The sequence below is a fragment of the Annulohypoxylon maeteangense genome (genome assembly GCF_022496945.1).
Source record: "Annulohypoxylon maeteangense strain CBS 123835 unplaced genomic scaffold GGS22scaffold_1, whole genome shotgun sequence".
Taxonomy (NCBI): domain Eukaryota; kingdom Fungi; phylum Ascomycota; class Sordariomycetes; order Xylariales; family Hypoxylaceae; genus Annulohypoxylon; species Annulohypoxylon maeteangense.
The window spans coordinates 952,115-969,204 of NW_025953248.1; the positions used below are offsets into that span (position 1 = coordinate 952,115).

General features: G+C 48.6%; 10 protein-coding genes across 10 annotated transcripts; 5 read left to right on the forward strand and 5 right to left on the reverse strand.

Annotated features, from left to right (window-relative positions):
- Window positions 1-235: 235 nt before the first annotated feature.
- Window positions 236-2,291, reverse strand: GGS22DRAFT_3406 (cytochrome P450 ClCP1). Its single transcript, XM_047966851.1, has 4 exons — window positions 2,073-2,291; window positions 893-1,996; window positions 668-834; window positions 236-602 (listed from the first exon to the last, which is right to left on the reverse strand). The coding sequence occupies exons 1-4, from the start codon at window positions 2,127-2,129 to the stop codon at window positions 443-445; spliced, it is 1,488 nt and encodes a 495-aa protein (XP_047823571.1). The 5' UTR covers window positions 2,130-2,291; the 3' UTR covers window positions 236-442.
- A 673-nt stretch (window positions 2,292-2,964) lies between these two features.
- On the reverse strand, window positions 2,965-4,530 carry GGS22DRAFT_149038 (uncharacterized protein). Its single transcript, XM_047959080.1, has 2 exons — window positions 3,644-4,530; window positions 2,965-3,562 (listed from the first exon to the last, which is right to left on the reverse strand). Exons 1-2 carry the CDS (start codon window positions 4,135-4,137, stop codon window positions 3,250-3,252), a joined length of 807 nt encoding a protein of 268 aa, XP_047823572.1. The 5' UTR covers window positions 4,138-4,530; the 3' UTR covers window positions 2,965-3,249.
- A 305-nt stretch (window positions 4,531-4,835) lies between these two features.
- GGS22DRAFT_3444 (uncharacterized protein) lies at window positions 4,836-5,810 on the reverse strand. The gene is made up of 4 exons (XM_047966863.1): window positions 5,429-5,810; window positions 5,338-5,378; window positions 5,235-5,282; window positions 4,836-5,172 (listed from the first exon to the last, which is right to left on the reverse strand). Exons 1-4 carry the CDS (start codon window positions 5,547-5,549, stop codon window positions 5,047-5,049), a joined length of 336 nt encoding a protein of 111 aa, XP_047823573.1. The 5' UTR covers window positions 5,550-5,810; the 3' UTR covers window positions 4,836-5,046.
- A 120-nt stretch (window positions 5,811-5,930) lies between these two features.
- On the forward strand, window positions 5,931-7,329 carry GGS22DRAFT_3437 (Aldo/keto reductase). The gene is made up of 3 exons (XM_047966860.1): window positions 5,931-6,237; window positions 6,297-6,363; window positions 6,418-7,329. The coding sequence occupies exons 1-3, from the start codon at window positions 6,073-6,075 to the stop codon at window positions 7,215-7,217; spliced, it is 1,032 nt and encodes a 343-aa protein (XP_047823574.1). The 5' UTR covers window positions 5,931-6,072; the 3' UTR covers window positions 7,218-7,329.
- A 57-nt stretch (window positions 7,330-7,386) lies between these two features.
- GGS22DRAFT_149044 (carbohydrate esterase family 5 protein) lies at window positions 7,387-8,651 on the reverse strand. Its single transcript, XM_047959081.1, has 3 exons — window positions 8,212-8,651; window positions 7,952-8,128; window positions 7,387-7,880 (listed from the first exon to the last, which is right to left on the reverse strand). Exons 1-3 carry the CDS (start codon window positions 8,539-8,541, stop codon window positions 7,545-7,547), a joined length of 843 nt encoding a protein of 280 aa, XP_047823575.1. The 5' UTR covers window positions 8,542-8,651; the 3' UTR covers window positions 7,387-7,544.
- A 506-nt stretch (window positions 8,652-9,157) lies between these two features.
- On the forward strand, window positions 9,158-10,189 carry GGS22DRAFT_3463 (YjgF-like protein). The gene has a single exon (XM_047966868.1). It carries the CDS (start codon window positions 9,538-9,540, stop codon window positions 10,075-10,077), a length of 540 nt encoding a protein of 179 aa, XP_047823576.1. The 5' UTR covers window positions 9,158-9,537; the 3' UTR covers window positions 10,078-10,189.
- GGS22DRAFT_3458 (FAD/NAD(P)-binding domain-containing protein) lies at window positions 10,190-11,807 on the reverse strand. Its single transcript, XM_047966866.1, has one exon. It carries the CDS (start codon window positions 11,559-11,561, stop codon window positions 10,302-10,304), a length of 1,260 nt encoding a protein of 419 aa, XP_047823577.1. The 5' UTR covers window positions 11,562-11,807; the 3' UTR covers window positions 10,190-10,301.
- A 238-nt stretch (window positions 11,808-12,045) lies between these two features.
- GGS22DRAFT_3512 (uncharacterized protein) lies at window positions 12,046-13,853 on the forward strand. Its single transcript, XM_047966879.1, has 2 exons — window positions 12,046-13,782; window positions 13,833-13,853. Exon 1 carries the CDS (start codon window positions 12,089-12,091, stop codon window positions 13,664-13,666), a length of 1,578 nt encoding a protein of 525 aa, XP_047823578.1. The 5' UTR covers window positions 12,046-12,088; the 3' UTR covers window positions 13,667-13,782; window positions 13,833-13,853.
- On the forward strand, window positions 13,854-14,614 carry GGS22DRAFT_3513 (uncharacterized protein). The gene is made up of 2 exons (XM_047966880.1): window positions 13,854-13,962; window positions 14,080-14,614. The coding sequence occupies exon 2, from the start codon at window positions 14,107-14,109 to the stop codon at window positions 14,410-14,412; it is 306 nt and encodes a 101-aa protein (XP_047823579.1). The 5' UTR covers window positions 13,854-13,962; window positions 14,080-14,106; the 3' UTR covers window positions 14,413-14,614.
- GGS22DRAFT_176961 (glycoside hydrolase family 3 protein) lies at window positions 14,519-17,072 on the forward strand (the record flags this gene model as incomplete). Its single annotated transcript, XM_047963477.1, has 4 exons — window positions 14,519-14,729; window positions 14,792-14,991; window positions 15,151-15,309; window positions 15,381-17,072. The coding sequence occupies 4 exons, from the start codon at window positions 14,519-14,521 to the stop codon at window positions 17,070-17,072; spliced, it is 2,262 nt and encodes a 753-aa protein (XP_047823580.1).
- Window positions 17,073-17,090: the final 18 nt, after the last annotated feature.

The window sequence follows — 17,090 nt, forward strand, 5'->3', positions numbered from 1 at the left end:
AAATTATACGAAAATACTTAATATAGGAGGAGCCTAGTTCTGAGGTGTCATTAAAAGGAAATCTCTAGGAACTGTTCAATAATTTTAGCCAAGGCTAGGCTAGGATGTACCTACAGACGCAGTAAGATTTTAAGCAGCTAATAAGGTATGATTTTTCACGGCAAAAGCAACATCTCATGTATGACAGCATGGCTTGGCTCGGCAAGCCACCTTAGCTTAGGTATGGGCAATGTTCGTAAGGGGGGAGCGGATAGAGGCCGCACCCCGGTCCAATTTAGATAAAACACCGTGGAATTCCTAACTAAACCCTTTCCATCCCACCCAACCCAATATTGCCATGAATAAGTATACATAGATAGAGAAGAGCGAGGCTACAAAGCCACTATCAATCTGAAGGCCTGCCATTATCTTTCCTATCTCACATATATCACAATCATCTAGTTCACCTAACAACAGGCTTCATAATGATATTCAACGACGGCTTTTTCCACAGCGTGTACGCCTTCTGGGTCGCCAACCATTGTCGACTATCCTCTGCAATCTCCATATCAAAGTTGTAAATGATCCTGGCCAGGATAAGCCGCATCTCGGCGTAAGCCATACTGATCCAACGTTAGCACGTGATGTTCATGACGACGGATATGATGGATAGACAGGGAGAACTTACTTGCGGCCGATGCAGTTACGTGGGCCAACGCTGAATGGCTGCATCGCGTCGGTCTGGTCGCTCTTGAATTTCGGGTCGCCTAAGAATCGCTCTGGTGCGAAAGTGTTAGGCTCGGTCCAGAATTCCGAGTGGTGGTTTATCGCGTATTGCCAGACCGCTACAACAGTCTAAGTATGAATTGTGTTAGTTCTGCGCTAAAGTGGTAAAGGGGGGTTTGTAACTTACGCCTTCTGGAACGAATTTTCCTAGGATAAAACAGCCACCTTTTGGAGATTGTCGCGGCATTCCGGTTGGGACGGGAGGGTAGGCTCGGAGACTTTCGTTGAGGCAAGCCAGCATATACGATAACTTTCCAACCGAAGTCAAGGTGATCTCGTCGTCGTTGTTAAACGATGTGCGGACCTCCTTGGTGAGTCTTGCAAGCTTATCCGGGTTAGTTGTCAGAAGAAATAAGGCGCCGCTGAGAAGAGTCGCCGTCGTTTCGCTTCCGGCTACGATGAGAGTAGCGGCATTAGCCGCGATCTGCATGAAGCTCATCTCGCCCGCCTCCTTCTTCTTAATAAGCGACTCGAGGAAATCAGGTCTCTCGACACCGAGTTCTATCCTCTGCTCCAACTTCTCCTTGACTAATTTTTGGTTGTCCGTAATTGCCATCTTCTTCATATTCAGAAGAGCGCGAGTGATAGGTCGAAATCCTAAACCGGAGATTATCTGCATGAATGCGGTTTGCTGTACCGAATTGGCTACAAGCCTGACCCACGGGTGGTAGTCGGAACTTTCGAGGCAGCCGAATGCGGAACCGAAGGCCAGATCTCCGATGACGTCGAAGGTTGTCCAATTCAGCCACTCTCGCATGTCGACACCAGCGGCATTTCCCTGGCATTTTTCTTGAAGTCGATTAATCAACAAGTCTACATACGATCCAATGATAGGCTCCTGAAGCTGCATCGATCGCTCGGAGAACCCATGAGACAGCTGGCGGCGCAAGGCGGCGTGTTCATCTCTGAATGCATTGATGATACCTCTCGGAATGTTGTCCACGGCGCGGTAGAAATACTCGTACTTAGGCAGCTCCGGCGCGCCTCCGGAACGGTGGCCGTAGATGTCCTTCCATGCCTGGGGATCGCAAAACGCAAGTTCGTTCGGTGTTATCCGCACAACGGGTCCATATTTGGCGTGTAATTCTTTCATGTAAAAAGGCAAATCTCCATGCGCCAGCCGAGCATATCTAGCAATGGGGAAGACTCTCCAAAGAAAAGGTCCGGGATAAGATCGGAGAGGATGGAGAAAGATGTTATAGAATGCCTTGCCTATCACGAATGCGACAGTCTTGAACTTTGGTCAGTTGAATGCCTCTTATTTTTGTCGTGACCGACTATTACGGTTCGGCCGGGAGTAGACTTACGAGTGATACGCCAATCAACGCCCAGTTGAGGGGACTGCTTGCTAGCAGAGGCGCCATGTTTCTTGACTTGTAAGAGATATATATGTTACTGCCGGAATATGTTTTGTAATGTTCATGAGTCGTCTCTATTCCATGGCTACAAGATCATGTTATATGTTATACCTACCGGCTTTGAAACCCGTTCCGAAGCCGTCCTCGCTCTTCTAAGGATATTCGAGGAGCGCGCAATGATGAGCGCGAGGGAGCGGCTGCATTGGTCTCATCAACGAGGAGTTCGGTGAAAGACGGATGGTCGGGTTGCTTGCACATATGCCACCGAAACGGCCGAAAATCCTACCGTCTTCGCAGTCTGCCAGCGTACTACGCGTTCTAGAAGTCATGGATGTGTGTAAGGGTGAAGTGGATGAATGGTAATAGGTTCCATCTCCGATCGTCCGAATCTGATGCAACGTCGATAGTTAAACGGTATGCACATATGGATGTGGAGTGCCTCCACGAACAAGGTAAAGATAATGGATGTTTCGAACCCGTATCCCGACATAGCCACTATCTCCTATTTTAAAGTCTCCGGGTGATCTGCACTAAACAGCGGGTGCTAAGTTTAAAGTTAGTTTAGAGCCAGTTTAGAACCCTTTTAGAACGTGGTGATTGGAAACGATGATACGAAATGCCGAAGTCTAAAATAGTACTGCGGGTGGAAACCGGGGTTAGCATCTGTCCACTTTTTACGCCAAAAGTATCCGACCCCCCGAGTCCAAACAGATAAACCCGTTAATTCTTTTTTATCTCCTTACTCGATTTATGCCGTCTTGTAACGGGGTTAAAATCATAGTTTTCCACAAACACCGGTCTATATAGCAAACTGCATTAACTACCTACCTACCTACTAGGTACCTAGTACTGATGCTATCTTGCGAAAGTACGCAATTCCTCAAGCATTGTTACTGCGTCATCAACATGTTGTGTAACAGTAGGTAAGCATCAAAGCCGGAGAGTGTGCCTGCTTACACAAGAGATGATGTCTACATTGGAGGAAAGCGCTACACGCACTGTGAGGGGTGCATAGGTATTATTCCGAAATAAGAAGCCCTTTGCTTTTCTTTCTTTCTTCATCATTACCTATTCACATCTTGCTTTAGGATATATAAATACCCAGTCAAGAGTCTTACTATTTACTCTACCACATCGGCGGAAGAGTCGTTCCAGCTGGCACGGCTCTTTCCCACATGCCCGTCTTCCTTAGCTGCTCATGCCACTGAACTAAAACCGGCGGAAGAAGGTCGAATCTTTTCTTCTCGTATACTCGTCCGAGAAACACTACCACATGCGCGTCCAATAATGTCGGTTCAGGTCCGAAGATATATGTGATCTTGTCCTTCTCTTCGGGGCGTTTCTCCATCAGCGCAATGATCTTGGCGCAAAAGGCTCGCGCACGGGTTTCGGCTTCCGCAAGATCTGCTTCGGAATGGTTGTCCGCCCATCCTTTCGTCCTGGTCGATATCCGTTAGCGGAGTTTTGCTTCTAACGTGGCTTGGCCGGATAAGAACGCAACGAGGGTTAGGGTTACTTGCAATCCCGCTTTGTATTCCAAGGCCTTTTTATACTCGTCGGATATATCCGGCCTTTGGATTTGTTCGCGCATCCAGTCAACGGCGATGCTAGGATACTTGGTCTGGGTACCGAAGGTCAAAAGCTTGAAACTAATCTTGTGTAGCTCTTCTAGGAGTTCTCGAATCGCCTCCTTGTGCTGGACCGGAAGCAGGCTGGGGTACCAATCGGCGAGATAGTACGAAATATCTATGCTCTCGGGCATGGGTTTATCGAGGACTTTCTCGTTGGCGAGGACGGGGACGACTCCTTTCGGGTTGACTTTGAGCAAGTAGAACTCGCTCAACTGCTCGCGACTTTCGAGGCCGATGTCGACCATTTTTCGTTCCAGCTTGAGGTCTGGTCTTCCCTCGCGAGGAGATCCGCGCATCTCGTATGCCATCTGCACCATAAGAGCGCATATTGAGTAGGTGTAACTATAGAGGGTGAATGGAGCTGATAAGTCTTGGGATGCCATGATGCGACGAAATATTTGGCTGATCAAATCAGGTATCCCGGTACGTATCAAGTTTGTGTGAATAAATGTAAGTATCTTTGATTATTGCGACACAAGCTGGACCTATACCAAGAGATATCATCTCATTATATACATACATAGGTACCTACCTGTATGTATGTATGTATGTATGTATCCTAACTGTTTCGCACCTTCGTCCCTACCTACGCATGTAGTACTGCCCCAAAATACCCCGGAGTCAGACATCGGTGGATGATGAGGAATCAGAATTTCCCCACGTAAATAATCGCGAGATGCCGACGTTTCATCTACTATACTTTGAATAACGATTAGAAATCTAGTGAACAAGAATCCCTGTCCTCATCACTTCTTTATCGGTAATTAAGCACCGTTTGCTTCATACTGCATGTTCTCCTGCTGAAATAGACTTGCGACCGGCGCAAAGTATAGAGGTAAACAGACAGTGGGCATGGGGGAACTTGATAGCGAATGGCGAAGATGTCTTTGGTAATAAGTCTCCGACGGCCAAATTCGCTCTCGAGGTTAAGTTAATATTATTACCAATCCAAGGAACTTTATACGGCTGCCTACCAAACGAGCGTTGCAAGCAGACGAATCACATTGAAAGCGAGAGCCAGAATCCACAATCTCGGACTATCACAACATACATGGTTCATTCGAAGTCCATGCACGATGAAGCTGGATTCACGCATATGTCGACATACAGGAACCTGGTCAATGTCCGTCACGGAAACCCCTCGGACTAGCTTGTTCTCCAATACACACAGTTATCTATTATTCCGCGGGACATTTAATGTGTGGTCGGATTTTAAGGACACAGCATGGTCCTCTTGTTCGACGATGCTACTCAGTGTACACCACCCTTCCAAGAACTTTCAATCGCTCGGTTTATTGCTTCTTTCCCGGCAAGCTATCGGTCTTCTCCTGTTTTCTTCTCAATAGCTCCTCTTCCTCGCGCTGGATCTCGGCGTCGATCTTTGCACCCTTAGAAGGTTCATTCCCGTGCATGGTCGCCTATTGCCAAAAATGTAAGTAAACCTGGATTAATACGCCCATCTATTCTATATATGACCTACACGATAGGTGGGGTCGTGCTTGTATCTCTCGGCGACATCGTCCTGGATCTGCGAACATTGGAATTAAAATTCAAGAACTACCCGGATGCGATGCACGACATACGTTCTCTTCCAGCATTTGGTTCATTGCTTTGTTCTGATCCTCTGTATAAGTCTTAGTAACATATCAGGCGCGAGAACGAGTTTAAACTCACTTGGTCTATAGCCTTCGGCGTTTCTCGTATGATGCCTCTCCTCGTTGGCCACATTAGACCGCCCATAGTTCACCTGGTCGCCCTGCTCATAGATACGGGCAAATCCGTGGTTGTTGGACATGTTGGTGGTTTGGTATTCTGGTTAGCTAAAAGTAGGAGTGTGACCAATCTGATGTGAGATATGCGCTAGGGATATCGTGGAATTCCGATAGCTATGAGGTTAAAAGTTGACATGACCCCCTAGAGCGCAGCTGATATCTATATATCTCGTAGTGCACGATCGTCTAGCGTCATCATTGCAACATCATAGGAGCAGTGTTTCCGGACAGCCTCTCGCGTCGATTGATCGCATCGGTTGATATGAAAGCTTGAAGCACCACAATCACCACTCTTTGACGTTGATATGCTTGGACTTACGTGCTGTTTTCTAGAAGGGTGCAGTAGAATGATGTCATGCATCGACATTATGATCAATACTACTATGGAGTTTTCCTACATATTATGCGGAGATCGACTAGGTTCTTCCTAGAACACCATCACGTACGGTTTGAAATCGGTCGCAATTCATATTCTCACATTTCATTTACTAGTCGACACCTAGGTACTTAACTAGCTATTATCTAATCTTGTCATTCGGGTCGAAAATGGCATTGCTTCAAATCATATCGGCTATGGCTATGGCTATAGCTGCCCCCCTTTTCCTCGGCCAACCCCTGTTCACCCTTCCCGTCGCCGCACAAGCTCAATGGTCGCGAGTACACGAAATACCAGGCTTTGGCTTAGGTACATGGCGTTCAAATGGAGATCAAGTAAATATAACAATAATTCTTCAATGAAGCGAATTTGAGAATACTTACGATTTTTGTAGGCTGCGCATGCCGTCGAATACGCCCTTAGTTTAGGGTATGACCACATCGACGCCGCACATATATATCGTAGGATATCCCCCGCTTTAGATAATTGACCACGGCCGCTAATGCGATTCACAGGGAATGAGGACGAGACTGGGAAAGGGATTGCCGACGCAAATGTTGACAGGAGATACATTTGGGTAACGAGCAAGCTGTGGAATACGGACCACCAACCCGACAGAGTTGAACCCGCCATCAGGCAGTCGCTTTCAGATCTTGGATTGGATTACCTGGATCTCTACCTTATGCACTGGCCTGTCGCATTTGTTCCTGGTGATGGCACTGAACTTGACAGGGAGACGTCGATCGTCGATACCTGGCGAGCCATGGAGGACCTGGTACGCGCCAACCTCACACGGTTTATCGGTATCTCCAACTTTTCTAGAAGGAACCTCAATGTGATCTTGGATATTTGCGATATATGCCCGTACGCACATGAGTTCGAGCTGCACCCGTATCTGCAGCAGAACGATTTCGTCAACTTCCACAAGGAAGTCGGTATCAAAGTCATCGCCTACTCGCCTCTCGGGAACACCAATCCGATATACAACGGCCGCCACGGAAACCTGCCGCCCCTTCTAGAAGACCCATTCTGGAAGAAGTTAGCTGACGTCAAGGGCGCATCCGTAGCACAAACCGTTCTTGCCTGGGGAATGCGACGAGGCACCGTTGTGATCCCCAAAAGCGTGCACGAGAACCACATATACCAGAACATGTTCTCTCTAGAAATCAACTTCAACGTCCTCGAAATGTACAATATCAGCCAGCAGGATAAAAGGGCTAGGATGAATAACCCGAGCGAGAGCTGGGGCGTGGAGCTTTTTGCGGATTTGGATGATCATACGAGTCTGGATGGTAATAAGGGCCAGGAATTATGAGTACTGCCTAGAGAGTACCTGAAAGGATTGAATGTTGCAAGGAAGATTTTAACGTGTACCTTAGTAGGTACCTAGGTACCTAAGGAAACTTTATTATTCTCCAATTAAGGCGGTGAATTCAATATGATTTATAGTAAATGTAGGCCTCAATTAAAGCGAATCTTACCTAGTCGGTGGTGGAAACCAGGGTATGCCTTTGAGAGACCCCCCCTTTTCCTTCATTCTCTACCTCATTACCTAAGTGCCCCCTTTTCATATAAGAGGCACATAAACTCCTTTCTCCAATCCCGGTGATAAAACTATCAATTACGTACCTATTAAACGCGCCTAACACAGAAGAGCCAGTCCACCAAGCGCCAACAACATCAAGACGTACCCCTCACCCACCCGTATCCTCTCCGCCGCGCTCGCAGTAACACTATTACTTCCACTAGACGCCGCCGCCGCCGACGACGACGACGAAGATGCCGATGCAGACGTCGTATTAGTCGCCCCCAACTTCCCCTGCACAAACCTCAGCGCAGCCTGTCCATACTCCCTCCCATACCCCTGATGAGTAGCCTGACTATCCCCCTTCGCGCAAAACGGGTCCGCGGCATCGCAGTACGCCTGGATGATGTTTTCGAAAGCGGGGCATTTATACCCGACCGGACGGGCTGCGAACTGTTACATTTAGTCAGTTCAAATGGTCTAAGACTGGGGAATGGGGGAGAGGGAGAGGGGGGGACGCTTACCCCTCCTGCCGTCGCGTTCCCGACGTTATACGGCAGCCCGTTGACGTGGCGCGGGTCGCCCATCAGGATGATCGCGGCGGTCATCTTGCTGACGCCCGTGGAGACGAGGGCCATGCTCGTGTTTAGACTGGTCCCGTCGGGGCCCCCGCAGAAGGCGTCGTCTACGATTTGTGCGCCCTTCTTATCGTTAATAAATAAAATCTTTTAAAATAGGTACCTAGGTAGGTATCGGCTTTATGGAAGGAAGGAAGGAAATTCACCTGCGAGTACCCCACCACGACGATTTTCGAATCAGGACACTTCTGGTTAAACGTGTTCGTCTGGTTCGCTACCGCGAGTACGCCGGCTGAGACGCTGGAGGCGTACGAGTTTCCGCCGGCCGCGGGGTACACGATGGATTCGGATGTGGCGCCATTGTTGGCTTTCTGGATGAGGTCGACGACTGTTTGGGCGGATCCGAAGCCCGGAGGCGCGGTCGTCTCGCGGGCGCCGATGATGTGGATGTTGGGGCAGTTGGCCCGACGTGCTTTGGCGGCATCGGCTGCCGATGCCGTGGCTATTATGCTTATTATTATGTCGTTAAACCTCATTTTGATATTTTAAGAGTGATTAAAGATTTGGTTACGAATAGAGAGCGGTTCTAGCAACTTCTTAATCTATATCTTTGTCAACGCTTCTCCGGAGACCGGGCTTGTTAGAGCATTCATGCATAGTGTTTCTGAAGAGGATCAGTACGGATGTTGCGATGATCATCCGAGCCTGATCTAGGTCCGAGCGGATCATCTCATAATTGACTTATGGATCTAAAAGGGATTAATTGTTGTTTCGAAACATCGTGACCTCAGTTAAGGAAGGGCTGCATGCCACGAATTAAGGATAATGACTTCATATGATGGTTTTGGGGGTTGCGCCATTTAATATATAAAATAGACTTGAATTAAGTCTATAATTGAATATTCTCTACCGGTGTTTGGAATAGATAGGAAGCGATGATGAAAGAAAAAAAGAAGATTGAGACGATATCCCGAACCGGGACTGTTGGCTTGAAACAGCTTCTGTCACGGATGTATTATTCGATATGGGATAGTTGGAATAGATTTATCATAAGTGCTAGAAATGATATCGAGGCCGCTACTGGATTTTATGATTATTGGCAAATTGCTATAAAACTTAAATACGACATGAAGCTTTAGAGTCACATATTTCGGAGGGTGATGTTTGTGGTGGAGGGTAATATGGCGTTGGCACAAAAGCTTCTACCAAGTACTTGCTACTTCGGTTAGAGTGATAGATTCCTCGTCAATCCGCACTTTCTTAACTGTTAAGAGTATTTTCAAACGAATTGACGGTTTTCCGGTCGGATTTATCGGGAAACTAGAATCCATACTAACCTTAGCTTAGTCGGTATGCTGATGCATACTCGTGTATGCCAAGGCGGCGACCTCCACGATATTGGTATAGATACAGGAGGGGAAATAGTTGAGCCTAGATATTAGCGTACATCGTACTTAAATGAAAATTGCATCTTTACTCCCTATGATCACCATCAGCAGTAACATTAGTAGCATACGAAGGCTTACCAGACCATGCATATCAAAATCCCTTGGTCTATCGGGCTTCTTGCCCAAGCAGCATGTTCCTACGGCAAGCTGGAACCGAACTACACATCCCCATCCGGAGTCCAGATATTTAACCCGTCCACCTTTTTCAACACCACGGGGCCGTGGAGTCTGATGTCTATTGCGGGGGATACCTTATATATTTCCGGTAGGGTAGTGATTCTGGGATCTAATTGCTTCTTACTTACTTGCCGACCAGGTATGCGCGGCATCTACCCCTCGAATAGTACTCTCGCACCAGTAGGCCTTACCCGAGTGCGGCAAGCTTATCAGAACATGGCGGCACTCGCTGAGATGGCGGGCTCTGATGTCAATTCCTGTGTGCGGCTGGTCGTCTACGTGACGGATATGTTCCGGTACCGACCGATGTGTAACCAGGCGCAAGTTGAGATTTGGGGAGATGACCCGAGTAGATATCCGCCTCGGACGATCGTTGAGGTGGGTAGACTGAACGACGATGATATCGTTGAGGTTGAGGGTACGTTTTATTTAGGTCGATCCGCATAGATTCATTGTTAGTGTAGATAAGCCGATACAGCAATACTCCGAAGTCCTGGGCGATGAACAATCACTTCGGAACGTAATCCAATCTTTATTACATCTCGAATGGATTGAGTAGGGTTAGTTTCTTTTTCATACAGGTAGATATTATAATATCGCTTCTCGTATCGTAAATCGTAAAAGCCTTTTCAAATCAAGGCTGTGAAGATCAATTCATATGCTCATGCATTTCATGATGGTCGCATCGCTGGTGGCATCTGCCCGCTTAACGCTTTCTCGGCACCCTGGTACGTATATATCGTCCTCGCAAACAGTTCGGGCGTGATGGGTTCTTTAGACTTCTCTTCCTCCGTCGCTATATTACCCAACTCGTGCGAACGCCGCGCTACGAAAGCCACACGGTCCTTTCGCATCGTCATAAACTTCTGCAAGACTTCCGGAATTGAATCGAGCGATTCAACATCTTTCAAGAGATATCCTATCGCTTCGGCGTCTTCGATTGTGACATTGCACCCTTGTCCCGCGTGTGGCGTTACTGCATGGGCTGCATCCCCTATCAATAGCGCCTTGCCGGAAAACCAGGTGCTTAGGGGCGCCACATCGCGGATTCTCCAGGCGTCGATTTGGCTATGTCGGAATAGATTGACGAACCCTTCTGCGAACTCGGGGCCGAAATCCTCGACTACCCGCGATACGGGGACGTCCCTGATAATGGCTGTTTTGGCAGAGTCGAATTTCTCGGAAAATTCTTTCTCGGAGGTGTATCCCACAACCTGCAGGCTGCGGGGCGATGTGTGGTAAGTTAGAATGCGTTTGTTGACGCGAGGTCCTGAATTTGCATGGGCGCTGCAAAGCCCAGCTTGGGTTGTGGGGTCAGATAGGTAGGCAAAGCCTGGATCTGACTTAAGATCTTCAACTGACAGCTGCGCCATGAAGGTTAGAGTATCGTGGGTTTTGATAGATGCCGTGATGTCTTCTCCAAGAACGGCGGCGCGAACGACTGAGTGAATACCGTCTGCTCCGACGATTAAGTCGCCTTCAAAGACTTGGCCGTCTTCGGTCCAGACCTTGCCGGCGGCAGGGTCGACTTTTGTTACCTTAGCATTTTGAACGATTTTCGCGGGTGCTCCGGAAAACTCGGCGCCAGTTGCAAATCGCAGCAACTCTTTTTGTAGCAGCGCACGTTTCACCAAGACAGAGGGAGCCCCGCCAAATCGTGCCCTCGTATCGAAATGCATCGTCTTAAGCTCTTCATTATTAGGTCCCCTCTGCCAAACATGTGTCATGACAACAGTGTCAAGATTTTCCGTCTTGATACCGGCCCTCTCTAAGAGGTTGAACGAGTTAGAGACGACTGATAATCCATAGTCGTTTACTGTGAAGTCAAGTTCTCCCCGTTCCAGGACTGTGACATTGTGCTTGGCTCGAAGGAACCCTGCGGCTGAAAGACCCCCGATGCCGGCACCGCAGATGATAATATTTAGCGGCATTGTTATTGACAGTACTGTATGTTAGATGTTTCCTGTGGTTTGATTGATAAACGAGTTGTATCTATCACTTTTCTTGTTTGGTTCGGGGATGGAAATGCCAACTATCTGTCGACTTATCCTCGGCCCCTTGCAAATCAACTAATCTTTCCTATGACTACCACTATATTATGTTTTCAGGTGAATAATGGCTTGTCATAGAAAGTATTGTCAGAACTGGGAGTCATAGTTCAACTTGTCAAGATAATTAGGAGTCAGGAGTCGGGAGTGGTCTGATCGATGTGTAAATCGGAATTAAGGTAAGCAAACAACCCCGCAACAATTCAATTCGGTTTAATACAATATAAGATACATTATCTATTTAACCGAGAGTCTAAATTCATATACGAAAATAATGTGCGGGGTCATTTACATGTCTAACTGCATTTAATTTCAGCAGGTTTCTAATCTTGAACACTATAAAATTATTTTACTTCTTGAGTAAGAACGTAATTCTTTTATTTTAGTCTTGCAGCATTCCACCATCTATCATGACCCCTTTAATAGATGGTAGTCATTCAGGTGATGCCACACAAGATTATACAGCTAAGTTAGCTGCATGCGAAAAGGTGCTCAAGCGCGCGGAGTTGGTACAATCCGAAGTCCAACGCTTCGTCGCTCATGTCGAAGATGTCTACAGTGATTACTTTCAACATATGCTTACATATGTTCACACATCTTTCTCCCACGAACTGCGCGCCGAAATAGAGAGTTTGGAGAGGACTTACCGAGAACTCCAGTCGGAAAACCATCGGACATTAGATCGTGCGCAGTCTAGCAACATCGCCTTTCTTGAGCCTGTATGGGAAACAGCCAAGAGATCTCGGGATATCGTGAGATTGCGATGCGCCGTTTCTACTGGTCCATTCAAGAACCAAATTCTCGCACCGGGAACGCGTATTGTCCGAACGCAAGGCCAATCGCAATCCCGGTCGGGAACTTTCATTATCGACGTGATCGCAGACGGTGGTCATTCGTGGTCCAAAGTTTCATCCATGACTAACAAGAGAGTGCTATTTGACTTAGCAAAGGAAGCTATATACTACGGGGATAGTGACGACGATGAAGACACCGAGCCAGCTATTCAAGATTATTCGGATATACCTCTTGTGAAGCTGGCCAGGAACCTAGCTGACACGGCCAAAGGACATCGCATTCAAACCAAAAGTCCAAGTACTTTCCTTATCCTACCACGCATCAAAGAAGGTGTGTGTGCTGAGGTTGATAAAGTTCTCGAGGTTTGTCGTCAGCTAGGTGTCACTCTACTCTGTGGGGAGGCGTTATCGCCGGCGCCACCTTTCTCGGATGATCTCCTTCATATAATGGCACCAAGTCCCAAAGCAAATTTTACAGATGTTCTTAACATTGACACCTCCCTTTTAGTTGCTCTTGCGTCTGACTTTTCTCATACCAATGTTGTTAAGCAGCCTTGGTTTAGTCCTACTCACAATGATCATGTTGACCTAGAAAGTGAGCGGCCGATGTTATCCTTGGTATACCCTATGATAGGTAATCATAAGCTCGTGTGTACTAAGGAAGCGGCTGATACATTTTTCCATATCGTCGACACATTAGCAACTGATTCCGAAAAGGCTCGTGCCTATTTAATACTGAGCCCCGATTCCGGAAAATCGCAAGAGCAGCGAGTTAAAGAGTCGCAACCGTTGTCGATCCACGAAGTCCCTCCCTACTTACAATTACCAATTAGTATCATCGATCTGAACGACAGTAACTGTCAATACCGATTAACGGACCCAATTAAGAAAACACTGGAAAGCGTACTAAATCCCGGAAGATCAGTCTTCTCTTACGGTTGGGCAGGCGGACTTACTACCTTGACTTGTAATTCTGTCATCGTCAAACAGCTTGAAAAAGATCTCGAGCGACTTCCAACTTTAGGAGATTTACCTTGGCCGTCAATTTGGGCATTTCCTACATCAAGACCCTTCGTCGGCGTCCCCAGAGACTCCCGAAAACAAGTGCGGAAGCATATCGGCGATTGCAGTGTGACCTGTACCTGCGGAGTGGATGAACTCTACGGCCACCGAAGTAACGTTACGATCATCTGATACTTGAGACAACATTGGGGGCGTCGATATAGGCGTCGTCTATTGTCTTGGACTATGGATCTTGACGCATGAAAGAACATAAGAAAGCTCGGTAGCTACTTCATAGTAGTTTTGAGGTATTTCAGTCAGGCTCTGTCTCGGTTACTCGGGATTGACTATTCGGCAGCTACCCAGCGTGACATGAGCTGCGACCTCTCTTCCGCAAGGGTGTGTTTTTCCGCCTCAAGCATCTCGTCAGGTAAATACCTCTTACATAGGTAACCTTGCATTAGTCGATTGAAAGCCGGCGTTTGTATGTATGTAAAAACTTTACCATCACCATCCCCTCCTCTCACAGCACTTTAAATAACACAATTGAAAAAGAATTCGACCTAAAATATTACCTAGTATTTTTTAGTAATAATAAATAATAGTATAACATATGTATTGGTCGACCGGCAATGAACTCGGAAGGCGGCGATCCTTGGAACCTGACGATCGGAAAAGCATTTAATCTGGGGAGTCTGGCCGGCAATATCTCACCCGAGCCAGCCGGCGCACATATGCACCTACCGCTGATCCCAATGTGCCTCTACGATGGACATCTACATTTCTTCCGGCCACAATTGGAACCCGTCAGCCCCGTGTGGGCTCGACTTGGAGCTATGCAGGTTATCCCGCAGACACGACGCATCATCGATGCGGGGAAAGATGAGGAGACCAGCTGCTACGCTGCTCCACCGCTTGGAGGAGCTCTGAAGCTATAAAAGACAGAGCAGCGATCTTCGGCCGTTGGGGTAGGACGGCTTGCGATCATCTTGTTGTCTCAGAATAATCAATATGGCGCTCATCCTAGGGTCAGCCATATGGCTGATGAGCTCGGGCGTCTCAGCCGTCGGCCACATCTTCCCAGATTGCGGAAGCGGTCCCCTAGCCGGCAACGATGTCTGCAACACCGGTCTTTCTGTAGGGCAAAGAGCTCAAGCTCTCGTTGCCGCCCTCGAGAAAGATGAGAAATTTGGGCTACTATCTAGCACGTCACCCGGGGTCGAAAGACTTGGGCTGCCTAGCTACGAGTGGTGGCGTATGTATCCCCCTTTTTTATTATTACAGGTCGCCATAAGCAAGGTGCTAAGACCATTACAGAAGAAGCTCTGCATGGCGTTGCGTCCTCTCCTGGAGTGGCGTTCAGCAACTCCGGCGACTTTTCTTATGCGACATCCTTCCCACAGCCGATCTTAATGGGGGCTGCATTCGACGACGATCTTATCGAGGCTGTGGCGACGGTTGTTAGCACCGAAGCCCGCGCGTTTAACAATTTTAATCGATCGGGATTGGATTATTGGGTACGCCTACACTGGAATTTCTTTATTTTCCTATTTTCCTTAATGTGGCGTACTAGGAATGCGTACCTGCGCCCCGAGTAGTGACTGAATGATCTCAATTCCGCCAATTGAATATAGACGTTTTCAATTGGTGATAAATACTGATTCAAGATGCTGTAGACGCCAAACATCAACCCCTATCGCGACCCTCGATGGGGGCGAGGACAGGAAACTCCTGGAGAAGATCCCTTCCATCTGAGTTCCTATGTGACGGCCCTAATCAAGGGTCTTCAAGGTGGAGAGGACCCCGATGTCCTCAAAGTGATTGCTACCTGCAAGGTGAGATTAAAATGCATAGTTCCTGAAATTCTTTCTTCCATGGAGGTATGCTAACCAAAATCTTATCGTAGCACTTTGTTGCATACGATATCGAGGATTGGCTAGGAAATGAACGCTATGAATTTGATGCCGAAGTCAATTCCCAAGAACTGGCCGAGTATTACATGCCGCCATTCGAAGCTTGTGCGAGGGCAAACGTTGGCTCTGTTATGTGCTCGTACAATTCTCTGAACGGCGTACCAACCTGTTCGAACTCGTACATCCTGCAAGACATTCTTAGAGATCACTGGAATTGGACACGAGATTACCAATACGTCGTCTCGGATTGCGATGCCCTTCAAAATGTCTACCTACCTCACAATTACCGCGACACTCGTGAAGGCGCCGCTGCCAGCTCCCTTCTCGCTGGCACGGATCTCAATTGCGGTACCTACTACCAGATCCACTTACCCACAGCTTACGAACAAGGCATTATCAACGATGACACTCTCGATAAAGCCGTCACACGACTATACGCGGGTCTTATCAAGCTAGGTTACTTCGACCCAGCAAACTCCAACCCCTACCGATCTCTAGGCTTCTCCAACGTATCCACCCCTTACGCCGAAGACCTCGCACGCAAGGCTGCAGAAGAGGGCATCGTACTAATCAAAAACGACGGCACCCTCCCCCTCCAAGTTTCCGAAGTCACCAACCTCACCGTCGTCTTCATCGGGAACTGGGCCAACGCAACAACAGACATGCAAGGCAACTACCAAGGCATCGCGCCGTACCTCCACTCCCCCTACTACGCCGCGACCCAAACCCCCGGTATCAACGCCGTATACGCCGGCGTGCCCGGCGATCCCGTGACAAACGGCTACCCGCTCGCCCTCGAAGCCGCGTCCACAGCCGACATAATCGTCTTCGCGGACGGCCCCACCGTCGCCTCCGAAGCCGAAGGCAACGACCGCACATTGATCCGGTGGTCCGGCGAAAGCATCGACATCATGACCGAGCTAGCCAGCCTCGGCAAGCCGTTCGTTCTCGCGCAGATGGGCGGCCAGCGCGACGACGCTCCCTTCCTAAACCACCCGAACGTCTCCGCGATCCTGTGGGCGGGATACCCCGGCCAAGCTGGCGGTGATGCAATCGTTAACGTGTTGACGGGGAAGGTGGCGCCTGCGGGACGGCTGCCTGTGACGCAGTACCCCGAGAGCTATGTGGATCAGGTGCCGATGACGGATATGGGATTACGTCCCGACGCGCAGACGGGGAATCCAGGACGCACGTATATGTGGTATGAGACGCCCACGGTACCCTTCGGGTTCGGGCTGCATTACACGGAGTTCAGCGCCACGATCAACGCCCCGGCAGAAACCGCGTTCGAGATCGCGGATTTAACGGCGGGGTGTGTCGGCGCGACGCACTTGGACCTCTGTCCGTTCCAGGTGATCCCCGTCACCGTCGCGAACACAGGTTCCACGGACTCGGATTTCGTGGCTTTGGGGTTTGTGGCGGGGGAGCATGGGCCGGTGCCGTATCCGATTAAACGGCTTGTGGGGTATAAGCGCTTGCATGGTGTTCAGGGAGGGGGAGAGCAGGTTGCGGATTTGACGTTGACGCTGGGGAGCTTGGGACGAAGGGATGGGGAGGGGAATTTGGTGTTGTTTCCCGGGGAGTATAGTTTGCTTGTTGATGTGCCGACGCAGGCGACGTGGAACTTTACGCTGAGGGGCGAGGCGTTTGTGCTGGATTTGTGGCCGCAGGATACGGGGGCTTAAGTGGTTGTGGTATACATG

Coding starts and splice junctions, on each gene's coding strand:
- GGS22DRAFT_3513 (XM_047966880.1), top strand. CDS start 14,107: ATGAACTCGGAAGGCGGCGATCCTTGGAACCTGACGATCGGAAAAGCA.
- GGS22DRAFT_149044 (XM_047959081.1), bottom strand. CDS start 8,541: ATGAGGTTTAACGACATAATAATAAGCATAATAGCCACGGCATCGGCA. Junction 8,129..8,211: donor TCGTGGTGGGGTACTCGCAG/GTGAATTTCCTT, acceptor AACGATAAGAAG/GGCGCACAAATCGTAGACGA. Junction 7,881..7,951: donor GGAACGCGACGGCAGGAGGG/GTAAGCGTCCCC, acceptor TAAATGTAACAG/TTCGCAGCCCGTCCGGTCGG.
- GGS22DRAFT_3444 (XM_047966863.1), bottom strand. CDS start 5,549: ATGTCCAACAACCACGGATTTGCCCGTATCTATGAGCAGGGCGACCAG. Junction 5,283..5,337: donor ACCAAATGCTGGAAGAGAAC/GTATGTCGTGCA, acceptor CAATGTTCGCAG/ATCCAGGACGATGTCGCCGA. Junction 5,173..5,234: donor AGCACGACCCCACCTATCGT/GTAGGTCATATA, acceptor TTTTGGCAATAG/GCGACCATGCACGGGAATGA.
- GGS22DRAFT_3437 (XM_047966860.1), top strand. CDS start 6,073: ATGGCATTGCTTCAAATCATATCGGCTATGGCTATGGCTATAGCTGCC. Junction 6,238..6,296: donor GGCGTTCAAATGGAGATCAA/GTAAATATAACA, acceptor CGATTTTTGTAG/GCTGCGCATGCCGTCGAATA. Junction 6,364..6,417: donor CGACGCCGCACATATATATC/GTAGGATATCCC, acceptor TGCGATTCACAG/GGAATGAGGACGAGACTGGG.
- GGS22DRAFT_3512 (XM_047966879.1), top strand. CDS start 12,089: ATGACCCCTTTAATAGATGGTAGTCATTCAGGTGATGCCACACAAGAT.
- GGS22DRAFT_149038 (XM_047959080.1), bottom strand. CDS start 4,137: ATGGCATCCCAAGACTTATCAGCTCCATTCACCCTCTATAGTTACACC. Junction 3,563..3,643: donor TTGGAATACAAAGCGGGATT/GCAAGTAACCCT, acceptor GATATCGACCAG/GACGAAAGGATGGGCGGACA.
- GGS22DRAFT_3406 (XM_047966851.1), bottom strand. CDS start 2,129: ATGGCGCCTCTGCTAGCAAGCAGTCCCCTCAACTGGGCGTTGATTGGC. Junction 1,997..2,072: donor CGTTGATTGGCGTATCACTC/GTAAGTCTACTC, acceptor CCAAAGTTCAAG/ACTGTCGCATTCGTGATAGG. Junction 835..892: donor GAAAATTCGTTCCAGAAGGC/GTAAGTTACAAA, acceptor ATTCATACTTAG/ACTGTTGTAGCGGTCTGGCA.
- GGS22DRAFT_3463 (XM_047966868.1), top strand. CDS start 9,538: ATGCATATCAAAATCCCTTGGTCTATCGGGCTTCTTGCCCAAGCAGCA.
- GGS22DRAFT_3458 (XM_047966866.1), bottom strand. CDS start 11,561: ATGCCGCTAAATATTATCATCTGCGGTGCCGGCATCGGGGGTCTTTCA.